Source organism: Pseudopodoces humilis, chromosome 3 (assembly GCF_049639895.1).
Source record: "Pseudopodoces humilis isolate 2021_Gansu_Grassland_sample_001 chromosome 3, ASM4963989v1, whole genome shotgun sequence".
Taxonomy (NCBI): Eukaryota; Metazoa; Chordata; class Aves; order Passeriformes; family Paridae; genus Pseudopodoces; species Pseudopodoces humilis.
The window spans coordinates 93,610,193-93,624,266 of NC_142202.1; the positions used below are offsets into that span (position 1 = coordinate 93,610,193).

The window sequence follows — 14,074 nt, forward strand, 5'->3', positions numbered from 1 at the left end:
CAGAAATAAGGGATTAACATTTTCTGGAAAATGTGGTCACAAATGTGAATTTGAACCCTTAACACTCTTCTCTCATTCTGACAAAGCCAGCTTTTGTGTGACTATTCATCAGAAACTGCTCTTATGCAAATAAAATTTTTGTAGGTCACCGAGAAGAAAAAATCTGAAAAAATATATTATGACATTATCACAAGGTGCAAGTAATATCTAAGTATATAGAGGCAGTGTCTCAGCTAAACCTTCTGCTGTAAATAACATGAAATTCCTATAGGCACCCACTTCTCTGCTGCCTTACCTCAGATTTCATTTTTAAGAGAATCTTGTGCCCCAAATGCTCCATCATTTCCAAGCACCTTACAGAAACCAGTGGGTAAATGGGAGCAAGGTCTAATGAGACATCAGCAGAGAACACAACAGCAGAATTACAAACTAAAGGAGTGAGATTTAAAAGAACTGAGACCACATTCAATAAAAAGCTTCATGAATCATGATGCTTTTTAAACGGATTTTCATCTTTAAAATTTCACCACTTATACCCTGAAGCGTAAAAGGTGAGCAATGCTTTTAAAAGTGTTTACCTCTATGGAATGCGTCACAGTGCTGATTATGAAAATTTGTCCACCACATGCAGCCCAAATGGTCTCCTCCATCACAAGCAGACTTCTAACAGGCAGAACCCCCAATTTAACTATCTTCTGAGGTTCCGTGTTCCACGTCCCATCTTCAATAAAAAAAGAAGAAAGGTTATACACAACCAAATGGTGTTCTTTGCTTTAAAACAGTTCTGAAAATCCACTGCTTGAATTTCTGCAAGTTGCCACTTCAAGCTACACTGTGATCTGTTTATGGTTACTTTTAGCTTCCAGGATAAATTTGTAAGGATAAAACAACATTAATGGGAAAATCCAAACATAAGTACTCATGTATCTGTCAACAGAGCAAATTTTATCTAGATTAAATGATAATTCAGGAGTACCACATTGCTCTTCTGTTAAAACTGCTTTCCTCCCCAGAAGAAATACAGTCAGAAACCCATGTCTGACAACTGTCTCCAACACAGAAGGAACTCACAACCAACTTACTTCAAGATGAATCAATTTCTAACCAGGACAGAATCATCTTTCATGTGCAAAGTAGTCAGAAAGATTTTTACTGTAGGCTGTAATGAGTGCAGATCACTCTCTAAGAGTTTGATAGAACTGACCTTCCTGCTACTAGATGCTTCATTTAAGATGGAAAACAAACAAAAAACCCCAAAAAAACCCAAAGCAATAGCTAAAAAAACACAAAACAAACAAACAAACAAAAAAACCCAAAAAATGAAAACTTGGTCTTGTGCCGTATCTTCACTTTTCTTACTTTTCCCACTAATTATAAAACCCACAGTGTTTTCTTTGGACTGCATTTATCAGATCTAAATTAAATTGTGTATGTAGCATAGTCAATTATTCAGAGAGGTTCTGGTAAGAGCTGCATGCTTCCTCCTACTGCTATTGTCACTGTCAATTGCCATCTCTTTGAAACAAGGACTAGCAGATTATTTCTCCCCAAATTTAAGAACCAGCAACATGAGCTTCTTGAAACAGTTGGAGTTTTATCTTTTATACACACAAATTGATATATTAAGTACAGCAATAATAATTTTAATGTTTTCATATTAGTTAATATATTGTAAGTGCTTGTTGAATACAGTCTCAAAGATAACATTTCCATCTATACATTATGATTTATTAATAAAATATACAAATCTGTAACCCAGATTAAAAGTAACTGGGTTTTACACTGAGATAAAATAGTTCAAAAAAGGCACCATTTCTTCATTGAAAAGCCTTCTTCCTGCACAAACTGCAGTAAAGTTGTCTACTTTTCTGACACTGGTTTCAACTCAGTAATCACTTGAATTTTGACTGATGAGACCAAAGTAAACACATCTTTAGGCAAGCACTGAAGTACAATTTTTTTCTTTTCCCTCCTGAAAACAAGTACATCTTCTATTATTTGCTTAAAGAATGGGGGTACAAAATTTCCTGCTTCACCGATTAGAATGGCAACAACAAAAATGAGAAGTATCAATTCTGGAGTACTTCTCCAAATTTCTGTCATCTGTGTGATACAACCTTCGCTGAGTCATTCTCAGGATGTGGCTCTCTTCTGAAAGCATCTTTGTAGAAATGACATTTAGTTTCAAGCTGTCAAAATAATTTTCATTATTTTAGTTTGCATTGAGAAGAGTGCTTCCAGTTATTAGCCTGCAAACTCTCCCAGCAATGTCAGAGTCACTCTGTTCTCTATGACTCATATGTACTATTAGCAATAAACAAATTTCTGGAGAAGTTTTCATTCTTTAGCAACCACATTACCCACAAATTAAATTCTAAACTGGAGGCTGCCCATACCCTATGATTGCTGTAACCACTGTAGTCAGTGCAAAGCCTTCAGAGAGTGAAGTTGCGTGTCACAATTTTCACTGTGCAAGGGATGCTGACTGCAGAACTTTAACAGCAATCTGTATGTAGCACCATTCTTAGGGATAAATCCAGCATAATTCTGGTACATTCTTCCTGTCTATTTTGAAGGATAAGGACTGTGAGTTTGGGCAAGGATTGGATATGCTGAGCAAAAAGCTATCTTTTCTAGTTATATTTTCACACTGGAAAAAAATTAACATAAAACAAAAGTTCATGGACAACTATTTTTCTTAAATACAGTCAAGCTGTACATTAATTTATATATAAAGCATAGCTGATACTGAAAGAACAGGAAAATAAGGATTTTCAGGATCTCGACTGTGGACTCATTTGCATTTTGTTTAAATGAAATTTCAAACATCTAATGTGTTTCTTTTTTTTTTAAAATCTGGAACTCTATGCCCTGAAGTTCCATGTAATTCCTCAGATGACTAAGCATTAAGCCTTATTAATAATTTTGATCAATGTAAGAAGGTGATTTCAATACTATCAATGTTGTAAATACCAACTGAGACATGAATATCCAATTCAACATACATGCCTAAAAAAATCTCAGTTCTCACAAAACCCTTTTCTGTTGGTGTATGTGTTAACACAGTACTTGACAGTCCAGTTTAAGAGTTCCATAGGATTGGACATACGAAGCAGGTGAGATAGAAGCCTCATGTCTTTCATGCTACCACAATTCATGAAAAAAATCCCTGTAATCCCACTTGATGCATCAGCCCAGCAAACATCCAAAGCAATCACTCTACCCCCTATGACCCTAGTTATGTGATAAGGCTATTCTCTGGTGCATTTTTATTTCTTCCTGCAAACATTGCTGTCTTCCAGATCAGATAGCATCTGAGACAGATGAGGGGAAAAAAGTGTAGGGGGACACTCTCTGTTCTAGTAATTAGAGCAGTATTCAAAGGATGTGTCAACTGTGTTCTGGATCCTGCCTCAGTGAATGACTAATTAACTATACAAAGTGGAATGGCACCAAGAGGACAAATTAAGCCCTATGCATCTCTCTCCTCTCATTTTGTGGCAGCCAGGAAGATCTCTTGAGAGTGAAAAGTAAAAATCCACTAAAGCAAGGCGAGGGATTAAACCTGATAATCCAACATACTTCTGTAAATGCTTTAACCACAGGCTACTGGCTAAAAGCAAGACCACGACTTCAGTTTGCTGACCAAGAATTTTATCACCCATCTCTAAAATTACTTAGCAAGTCTGTGTCCAGCTCACAAGTGATTTAAGACTATCAAAATCACACTTTGAAGAAAACATAATACTCTCCCTGCCTCTCTCTCCAGATCTCAGCAGACCCTGTTCTATACCTGCCTGCACAGACTTCTCATTTGACGCTGGCTGTTTCATGTTATCTGTCTGATCCGATGTGCATGGCTTTTAAAATCTAAGAGAAAAGAGGCATTATCTGTATCTATCCCACTTGTGTAAACACCTGCAGATTCAAGACATGCTTATGTAAGTAGTTTCAACAACTGGCACTATTCAGGTACTTAAAATTAGTCACAGCACTTGCAAAAAAGATAAGGAACAGCTTTGCTTGATGCTATAAAATCCTTTGCTAGTTACTGACTAAAGTTTATTTTTTCCTGGCAAGAGGAAAGAAGCAAGAAACAGAAGCCAAGATAAAACTTTTGCCAACAGCATCTCAAGGAATACTATATGGATTGCAGGTACAGCTGTTTGCAGGAAAGACGTGTCTACAAAATCTAAGAACAGGGCCAAAGACAGAAATTAATCCAGGGGTTTCTGGAAATTAGATGTCATATATTTATATTGTATATACGATGTTTGTTACATGCCATAGTTTATACACCACTATTGAACAGCAACTTGCAATGCATATATCAGACTGTTTAGCTGCATCAAAGGAAGGTCTCTCATGCTCATAAAATATTTCTAATAATTTCTATAATATTTTAATGCAAATGGAAATTATTTCCATTAGTGCATTTTGTTATTAGCCTTGTGATTTTTATGAATTTGGAAAATTAGTTATCCTTCTATTCACTCAAATTTAATCAGATAGGAAAAGTTTTAAAACAATGCTCATTTTATTTTTCTGTGGTATGTTTCCACAAAACCCAACGAAGGAAAGTAATACTATTTCACAATAATTTATAAGAATAATCTTCCAATTATTAATTTATAAATATTTAAAATATTTAATACTTTTAATAATTGTAATTAGTCAGTGCACTGAGCTCTTCATGTGAGATAATCTATTAACATGTAGTTTTATTTCAGAAAGTCTTTTCAAAGTTTGTAGTAGTCTTCCCTTCCTTTATGCTTTCAGTCAAGCTGAACTGAGCAAGCACTTTTGTTGACAGCTTCCTCTCTTGCTTAGCAGCACTATTGATGGTTTCAACAGAGCTGCCAACACAGCCCTGGGAACAGCAGTTCTTGGTTAATTAGTGCAGTGGAGCACAAACATTTTTTCCATCACATGGTACATAAACCAGCACTGTGGAGGAGTAAAATGGTACCTACAGAAGTCAAAAGTTTAGCACACTCCCTATCACTTGAAAATAAGATGAGACACTCAGGCCTGCTCTTCTAAACAATGTGTAACTAGGAATTAGTTTTAGGAGTTAGAATATTGTGCATGCATACTCATTTTTTCTTCCACATGCATCAAATTCTTCAAGTGAAACAGCTGACAGAGTTCCTCCTAAAATTATACAGGGGTGTTACTGGAGGACCCAGCATGAAATATACATATAAGACTGAAAGCAATGTCAACATATTTCTGGTAATGAGTATTATGTGACACTGCAAAGATAACAGTATTTTATCTCCGTTTCAGTATCACTGCTCTAGTCCTGTCCTTAACAGCTTAATACCACTGTTTATTTTTCACAGCAATACCTCACAACATCTACTTGAAGTGGCAGTCACATGCACATGCCAGAAATCCACTCTTCAGACAAGCTGGAGCAGTACATGGATCCACTCAAGCTCTGACTTCAACATCGGCATTTTACATTCCACATACTCTTCTTTCCTCAATTTGTCTGTCAGAGGACAAGAATGTTGTACCAAATCCATCAAGGTACCTCACCAGTGAACTGTCTCCCCTTAGCCTGTATTTCCTTTAAGTTTTTGTCACTTTCCTTGATATTAATCCTCTGAAAATGCTCACTTGATTAGTGCCATAAAGGCCTCCTTAGACAGGTAAGTCATCAAAACTTCTGACCAACTTCAGAGTTCCCTAAGTTCTCATCAGTGACGTCTCTTCTGTTCTGTGCATGGCCAAAATTGCCTCAGCTATTATTTCACCTGACCAAACTCTTACTGAAATACTAAAATATTAATTCTTCTACTTTCTGCCACAATAATTCTGAGTTTTTATTTTCTTTTTCCTGGTTCTCTCCTGTACTCTTTACACGACTTTATGAAAAGGAAATGTATATCAATGTCTAGAAGAAAGGAAGTAGCTGGAACTGACTACAGTATATCAGGAACAGTACACCTATATTATATAAAGATTATGATTTCCCTTTCCCAAGATACTTTTGTGAATGGAAGTCAAACACGCGCTGACCTTTTTTGCTATTACATCACTCAGAACACACATCTGCTGGGCTGTCTGCAACCATCACAAAGGGGTTTTGTTGTTTTTTAAACAAAGACAATAGAACACACTTTTTCCTTAACCTCTTCTAAGTATGTTTTGCATGGAAATATTAACTCAGCCTGAGGCAAACACTAAATGCAGAATTTTTCAGACTGATAACCGTGCAAAAGTTCATAGACCTGTAAAGTAAGTCCTCCCCAAACAGTGTCAGAAATTTTGCAATCTGCATCATTCCCATTCCTATATAGAACAGCACTTAATTCACTGTTTCACAGTTCCCAAAACAAGTCTTCTCACTCACATAAAATTAAGAATTAGTGAGGATAATTATCAGGGTACCATTTTTAAAATTAACATATTAGCTGGCCTGCACCTAGTGTTCTGTGATATTTTCACAAATCACCATGTTAGCTCACATTTAAGAGCCAAGTAGATTTTACAGTACCAGCACCTCAAGACTTTGCTTTTAGTTTATGTTCAAATACATCACAGTATGTATTTTCAAGTACTTAACAAGACATAAAGTACTAAAAAGTACTCAAGTACTTTTTACCTCATATGTGAAAATACATGGATACAGAGGTGTCTCACTAAAATATGACTACTTTCCAGAAAGAGAGTTGTGCACCTCCTACTATCCCACTAACATGGCACTTGCTCCTTGGTTTACTGTAAGACGTCTGTTTCCATTTTTTACTACTTCAAGACAAGACTTTCTGCAGGAAGAGAGCACTCTGGATGCTGTTGATTTGACAAAGTTCTCTAGCGAAGAAAGTCAGAAGAAAGCACTTGCTGTTTATAAACAAACATCATGGATATTTATATTGCACTGACTCCTCTGAGAACAACTGGAGAAATTAGAGCTATTTGGGTCCTGAAAACCAAATGAAACAAGTTATGGGTCTCTGACTACATAGAGTAAGGCATCGAAATTCAGTGAGTGAACTGATCCACACAGTTTCTGCCCATGGAGGAAGACAAAAGGACTCCAGCTCTGTCACAGACTGTGAGATAAATTTTCATCCTAGAAGAAAGATTATACTTTCTCATTCATGGAATCCTATAACAGGCTGAACAAACATTTTTCCTGTGCATCTCACAGCATTTGTCCTTCTCCGGCTTCGAATCGAGATGTAATGCAGTGATATATTTCACATTCACTTTTAAAACTTTACTTAATCTCCTTTATGATGACAGACCAAAACCCAAGCTGAAGTACATGGCTGAAAAGTAACCCCCTCTGCAGAACAGAAGGCAACCCTGATGAATTGCACAAAGCTCCTCAGAGGTTGCATTCCCCCTCCCTCCCATTTCACTTGGATTCCTTTGTTTGGTAAATAGGTCAGTGCTCATAAAAACACCCCTCCAGGGCGTACTGCCTCACATAACCACAGCAGCCAACTATAAGGAAGACAGACACTAACATGGCAGCAGCTGAATCACACAATTTCCATGGGGCATGGAGAACTGAAATAAGCTACACTGACCAAGCAGTAAGGAGAGGAACCACAAGATAAACTGACAAGAGTCAGAAAAATATCATTATTTCCCATCTCAAAGTTCCAGTGATCATGACTCAGACTTTGACAGGCTTTATGAACATCTCACTGCCCAAAACCAGTGTCTTCAGAAGAAGACAAACAGGGGATGCTAAGATCCTGGTCAATGCAACAGCCTCCATCTCATAACCAGACTGTAATGCAGTCTGGTTAACAGCTCTGCCCCATCTTTACCATTCTCTGTAGATATGCAACCCATGAATCCTTTCTTCACTATACTGCCAAGGATGTCAGCTGTGTTTTTGAAGTGATCTTTTCTGGAAGAAGTTGAGTGATAGTAACTGTATTCTTAAAATAGCTTAAATTCACCAACACCATTCAGAGAAGATGACAGGTTCACTTTAATGCCCCTCCCAGGTATGTAGAGAAACTGAAATACCAAAAACATTATGAATCTAGGATTTAGACCTTACTCCTGAGCCTCAAAAGCAAAAAAAAAAAAAAAAAATGCTATTCAGTGGTTAAAAAAAAAAAAAAGTTTTAAAGGGAACTGAAATGTAATGTCTGGCTTTGGATCAGAGACAACAGCTCAACAGGAAACCTGAAACCTACTGGGTTGAAGACAACAAGTGGACAAAGGAAGTCTCTTTCCCAAGACTTTTTCCCAAATCTTTTGTTGCTTGTGAAAAAAAAAAAAAAAAAAAGCAAGCATCCTGTACCTTTCCCAAACTAAATTTTTATATGACCTAACAATGAACATATAATTTGTTCCAAGATTACAGATACTGAGTTTGGTTCCTCAGTTACAGACTGGTAGGATTTAGTAGCCAAGGTACAGTGCCACACAAATGCAGCTGAACTGTTCACAGGGAACATCCTCACTAGAGAAGCATGACAAGCATCTTTACTGCAGCTCACACAAATAAGGCAGATCTCTCCTTACTCTGTACTTTGCAAGGTTAGGAGTCTCTGCGGTAACGTTTCACTTAAAACATTAAGGTTTCAAATCTTGAGCAAAGCCTCACTGATTTTGACTGAATAGATATATATGCAGTACTGCAGGGAAGTTAGTGAGATGTACTGGAAGCATCTGAACCACCTCTGGAAAAGACACTTTTGGTTCAGAAGAATTGCCTAGGATTCTCCTTTATTCAAATTATTTTAGCCAATTATTTAGCAAGATACAAAGCAACCAACTGTGATGTTAATAGAGAAAGGAGGCCTACCATGAAATACATGAACTGCACACACAGGAAAGACTTATCCCACCTGTACAGTAAAAATGGGATTGTCATTTAAAATGAGATATACAGAAATCTCTACCAATAGGAGATTTCTGTTTCATAAACACCAATACTGGGTAGTTGAGAGAAATAAGCACTGTGCTGTGTAAAATACTGTGTACTGCTGCTAGCACATAAATTTCTGGACTCTTGCAACACTGAAGACTTTAGGGTTTAAGCAAAGGTGGAAAATCAATTGTCATATGCATGTATGTTGAAAGTGGGAAGAGTATCAAAGTTCCTGCTATCCTTCAAAAAGAGACAAGTCTCTTCAGACATATCTGAAAGAGTCATAATCTTAGTTCAGCAGTTTTACAAAGAATTTTCAGAAAATATATTAGTGGAAAATTACTTCTGCCAAAATACACTGACATGTGAGTTCCTCAGGATGCCATCAAATCATATCACTATGCAGCATTACCTTCTGCTTTTGTGTAGATTGAGATGTTTCCATTTACCAAGCCAGCAAACAAGTATTGAGACCTATACATTAAGCTCATAACAGTTGATTTTTCAGGAGTGAAGAAGTGTTGAAGTCGAATTTTCTTTGAGCCTTGACAACTTTTGTAAATAGAAATACTGTAGAAAGAAGCAAGAAAAAATAGACCTGTGAAATTATGTTTTACATAGTTCTTGTTAGAATATGCAAGAGAGGTTTAGAATAAAATATTGGGGGAAAGAGGATTTTCTCCTTCAATTCTTGACACCCCAGAATGTCTGTGTAGACAACTTGCAATTACTTAACACTGACATATGACAACACATTCATATTATCTTGTCTGCAGAAACAGTTATTCAAAAAAAAGGCATAGTAAAAATTCCGTTCAAAGCCCTTATTATGAGCCTATCTAAAACTTTTATTAGTTAAAAAAAAATAAATTTATATTATGTGGAGAACTAGGGAAAAGAAAAAGAAAACTCACTACCAGATGTCACTTACACTTAAAATTTCCATAATTCCTACTGATTGTTACAATGGGTATGCTAAGAATATTGTTAAGGCTGGAATTAATCACTGATTTCTAGAAATGGTCAGTGGGCCATCAGTCCAAAGAGAGAAAAGTAATTCATGTCAACAGTAAACAGCAATATTATTTTTTCACATGACAAATCCTGCATAATATGGCAGGGCAGAAGATTAATGGATTCCTCTTTGCCATTCTGAAAATTTTCCAGTACCTGAAGATTATGCTGCAAATTTACAAAAGTAGTATTTATATTTTCAGATATTATGAACTAATCCTTTTTCATCAAAAAGATGCCCTGCTTTAATTTCAAATATCACATGGTGTAATTTTAATGTAGAGTGCATTTTATCCCTGATTTAAGTGGAAACAATACCTTGAGGTCACTGGGATAACATTTGGATACTTTTTTAAGAAGTAAACATTTTCTTATAAGTATCTCACACAATTTTTCTATAGTATAGCAAACTTAATCAATAAATCGTACACATCACACCAAAAGCAAGAATCACCTTCCTTCTTCCATGCCAAGGCAAATAGTAGGCACATTAGAAGTTTTTGCAAGAACATTTTCAGAGTCTGGAGCCTTGTTTTGCTCTTTCAGCTTCTCCTCCTCTGGTATGTAGACCATGCAGAGAATCCGTGATTCCACATTGAAACACTCAATAACCTTGGGGCTGGAGCTTTGAAATGAAACTATTGCAATCTGGCCCATCTGATTAGTACAACTGCCAATCTGAAATGAAAAAAGGAAAATAAATTAAAAAAAACAACAGACCATAGCTGATGCCTGTCTCCAGGAAGATCAGCATGTGAAACAATGACTGGAACGTTAACTGAAGAGTGCATCTCAAGTTATATGTGCGAATATGAATTTTCATGCGTTAAGAGATAACAGAATAATTCAGCACAAATACAAGATATGTCAAAGCATTATATATACAAACTTGCCTTCTATGTTCACAAAAAAATTATGTTCTTAAAGCATAAATAATTTTATAGCCTATTCTGATATCTGATTCAAATGTATATACATTACATAAAGCAATTACTCTAAGTATCTGTGAAACATTGTTATTTTAATACCTAGTGGTCTAAATTGTCTCAGGTTCTTTTAAAACAGGTAATATAGCTGAGGCCTGTCCTTTGCACAGTAACAGGTCTACAAGGAAATGCTCTGTCCCAGAAGAAAGAGTCTGGAAAACTTGCTGATACAGAAAGCTAAATTCTTCCCTGATCCAGAACTAAGCATCATCAACATGTCCATAAACTTGTACATTTTAGGGATCAGAGAGAAGTCAAAAAGAAAAGAAAAAGCTAGCCAGGCGCAGTACATGTTTTTGTATAGTAACATAGTAACTCTTTCTGTTTATATGAAAGAAAATAGGAAAGAGAAGAGTATTTTGTAGCAATATAGATTTAATTTGCATGTTTTTGCAGTGATTATTTAAAAATGGCAAAGACAAAAAGAAATTATATGGGTTGCCTTGAAAAAGACCACTGAGAAAAGTTGTTTCTGACTTTTAACTTGAAAAGATTCCCTTAAAATTTCAGTATTCTAGTAACTAGAAAAGCTCCTGAAAACATTAGCTTGCCTTTTTTTGACAACAGCTTCTAGCCACCTTATTTTTTTCTGCTGGAATATCTGCATACCTGGGGTCATAGCAACATACAGAGGAAGCTGTTTTCCTGTGCAGATTTAAAAATATTATTTTTGGCTAAAATATACTTAAAATACAAAAACAGACAGTAGGACTGTGTGTGACTGAGTGTAAGCTCATACGGGTTTTAGCAGCAATTGTTACAAATTAGCACATAACTCCCTTCTGAATGTGCTCAGCACTTTGGAATTCATTCCATGCTGCACAAATCACACACGCTTAACTGACACCCTGCAGAGACTGGCAAGATCATGCGGACAAATTAGTACCTAACCCTTTATATTTAAACAAATAAACAAGGACAACCCAACATTTCTTTCATATCTACACATGGCCAAGAGTCACAAAAAGCAATGGAAAAAACCAGGACACAACCACTTTCAGATTTTAAAGATTACACTTACCCAAAGAAAACCATGTTCCACAGCACAGGAATCTGACTCTGTTTCTCCAGCAAGGTATGGTTCAGGATTATAAGCAGCACATTCAATCTTCAAAAAGAGGAAAAGAGAGTTGTTAGCACATTAAGAAAATATGCCTGTTTCTGTTTATTTTAGTTTGTAATTAACAAAAGCATTTAAGGATATCAAAGAATCTCATGAGGCAAGGAGTCAGTTCAGTTCACCCAGCTTCCCATGGGCAGGGTCAGCTGCACAGATATTGTTCCTGATACATTCCTTATCTATCCCTACAGACTTTCAAGGCCAAAGACTACAAATTCTATTTTGGTGGTCTGCTCAAGTGCTTCATGACTTTTACTAAGTTTTTATATGTCCCCAGCCTGACACTATCCCTGATGTAATCATTAGCCTGTTACCTCTTATCTCAGACACCAGGTACTTCTCTTTCTCTGCAGTTTCCTTTTACATGTAAGGCTGATATATGTCATGACCCTGACTGAGACACCTCTTCATTAGCCTAAATCAACATTATCACTTAATTACATATAATTTTTTTAAACAACTGCCTTTTCAAATTTTTGTGCTCAAACTTATTATTGTCACTTTTTCAACTGACACCTCTCCAGCAGATGTATCAGCCTGATGTGTATATTCAAGAGCAGCTTTCTCAGCTGAACACACCATTCTAGCAGAGCTGGTAGCAGCACTACATCATGGTCACCTCTTCAGAAGCCTGTTTCTACACATCTCATTCATTACTGCTCTTTGTAACAATATTACATTCCTAACCAATCCTTACCTTGCTGGTCTATTAAAAATTACTTTAACAGACCAACTAAACCACCTCTTCAGTCTGGATTTATGAAACTCCTAAATTCTCCTGGAGCATACCATGTGTCTGTCCTGCTGACTGTCATCCTTTTTATTTTTCTTTCCCCCCCCCAAATTATTTCTCCAGGTGCCTTAGTAATTTTGAATGCTAATACCATCATTCTTCAGACTTCAACTCCCTTCCAATCTCATGTCATCATGTTACTGTCAGTAAATTAATAACAATACTCATGATTTTATCATGCAGGCCATTTAAAAAAATAACAGAAAGCAACACCAGACTCAAGGTCTATATTTAAGTCTATCCCATATCCGAAGATCATTTATGAAAAAAACATTTTTATGACCAGTCATGGATTTCTAATTTCCCTAAAATCCACAGCAGTTTCCTAATGCTCATGTAAACACTTCAAAATATATAAGAACAATTCATAACTGTGTAGAGAATTAAAAGGTTTCTAATGAGGTGTGATACTACTTTTTACACAAGATTCTCTATAATTCAGACTAATGTTTTCATCTTGGACATCAATGTGCTTGTGATTATATTGTAGTGCTAGAGACAACTCAGTATTAACTTAGACTACTCAGTTAGCATTAACTCCCCATAGCCTGGCAACATCACCTCCCAACAATGAGCAATTAAAAAAAAAACACACACAAAAAAAAACAAACCAAAACAAGTCAGCAAAAGTTAAAGAGTTCTAAAGTCCAAGTTTACTTAATTTTCCAAAGTGCAAAGAATTTTACAAATCTCCTTGAAGTCAGCAGGCATTAAAAAGTGATTTGCCTTAGTAGAAAAAACATTATTTATTCGGCAAAGCAACTTACTATATACACATAAAAAATTGAAATCAACAGATGAGAAAAAGAGAAAGAGAAAAAAAAAAAAGCTATCCAAACCTGTCTTAGCATGTCTCTTTTAACATATGCTGAAGCTATCTATTTATGGTGATTTACAGTAGCTGTAACAATGAAATATATCACTAGTGAAAAATAAGACAGTCTGCATGTTGGATATTTCCCAGGCTCCTTGTTACACCTCTGTGTCACTTTGCATCTTAGTCAAAAGTGATGTTTTTTTCCATAGTTGAACCCTGGTAGTTTAGTTCTCAGTCCTGACAGAAGCCCAGGATGCAAACTTGCTCTGATGGCTCCTTACACCACTGGGCAGCCTGAGCAGCACACAGAGAGCCAACAAACAGGATTATCCAAGCCAAGGTTCTCTTCTCACCCTGAGCTGAGACCTGAGAGCCAAACTGCAGCTGAGGCTTATTCAGTAACACTTAAGTAAGATTTTCTAGTAATATCAAGGACTTGGGAGAACAAGGAATGACACCTGAACTCACATCCACATTACTTTAGGAGCTGCAA

At 36.3% G+C, this 14,074-nt stretch overlaps 1 protein-coding gene across 5 annotated transcripts in view; it reads right to left on the reverse strand.

The window, feature by feature from the left end:
• Positions 1–14,074, reverse strand: part of ARHGEF10 (Rho guanine nucleotide exchange factor 10) — a 107,566-nt gene that overhangs the window by 18,128 nt on the left and 75,364 nt on the right. For all 5 annotated transcript variants that reach the window (XM_014251468.2, XM_014251467.2, XM_088052848.1 and 2 more), the window contains 4 exons: positions 11,873–11,959; positions 10,320–10,543; positions 9,264–9,421; positions 579–721 (listed from right to left, as the gene is read on the reverse strand). In XM_014251468.2, coding sequence (XP_014106943.2) covers positions 579–721; positions 9,264–9,421; positions 10,320–10,543; positions 11,873–11,959 — 612 coding nt within the window. The remainder of the gene's footprint in view (positions 1–578; positions 722–9,263; positions 9,422–10,319; positions 10,544–11,872; positions 11,960–14,074) is intronic.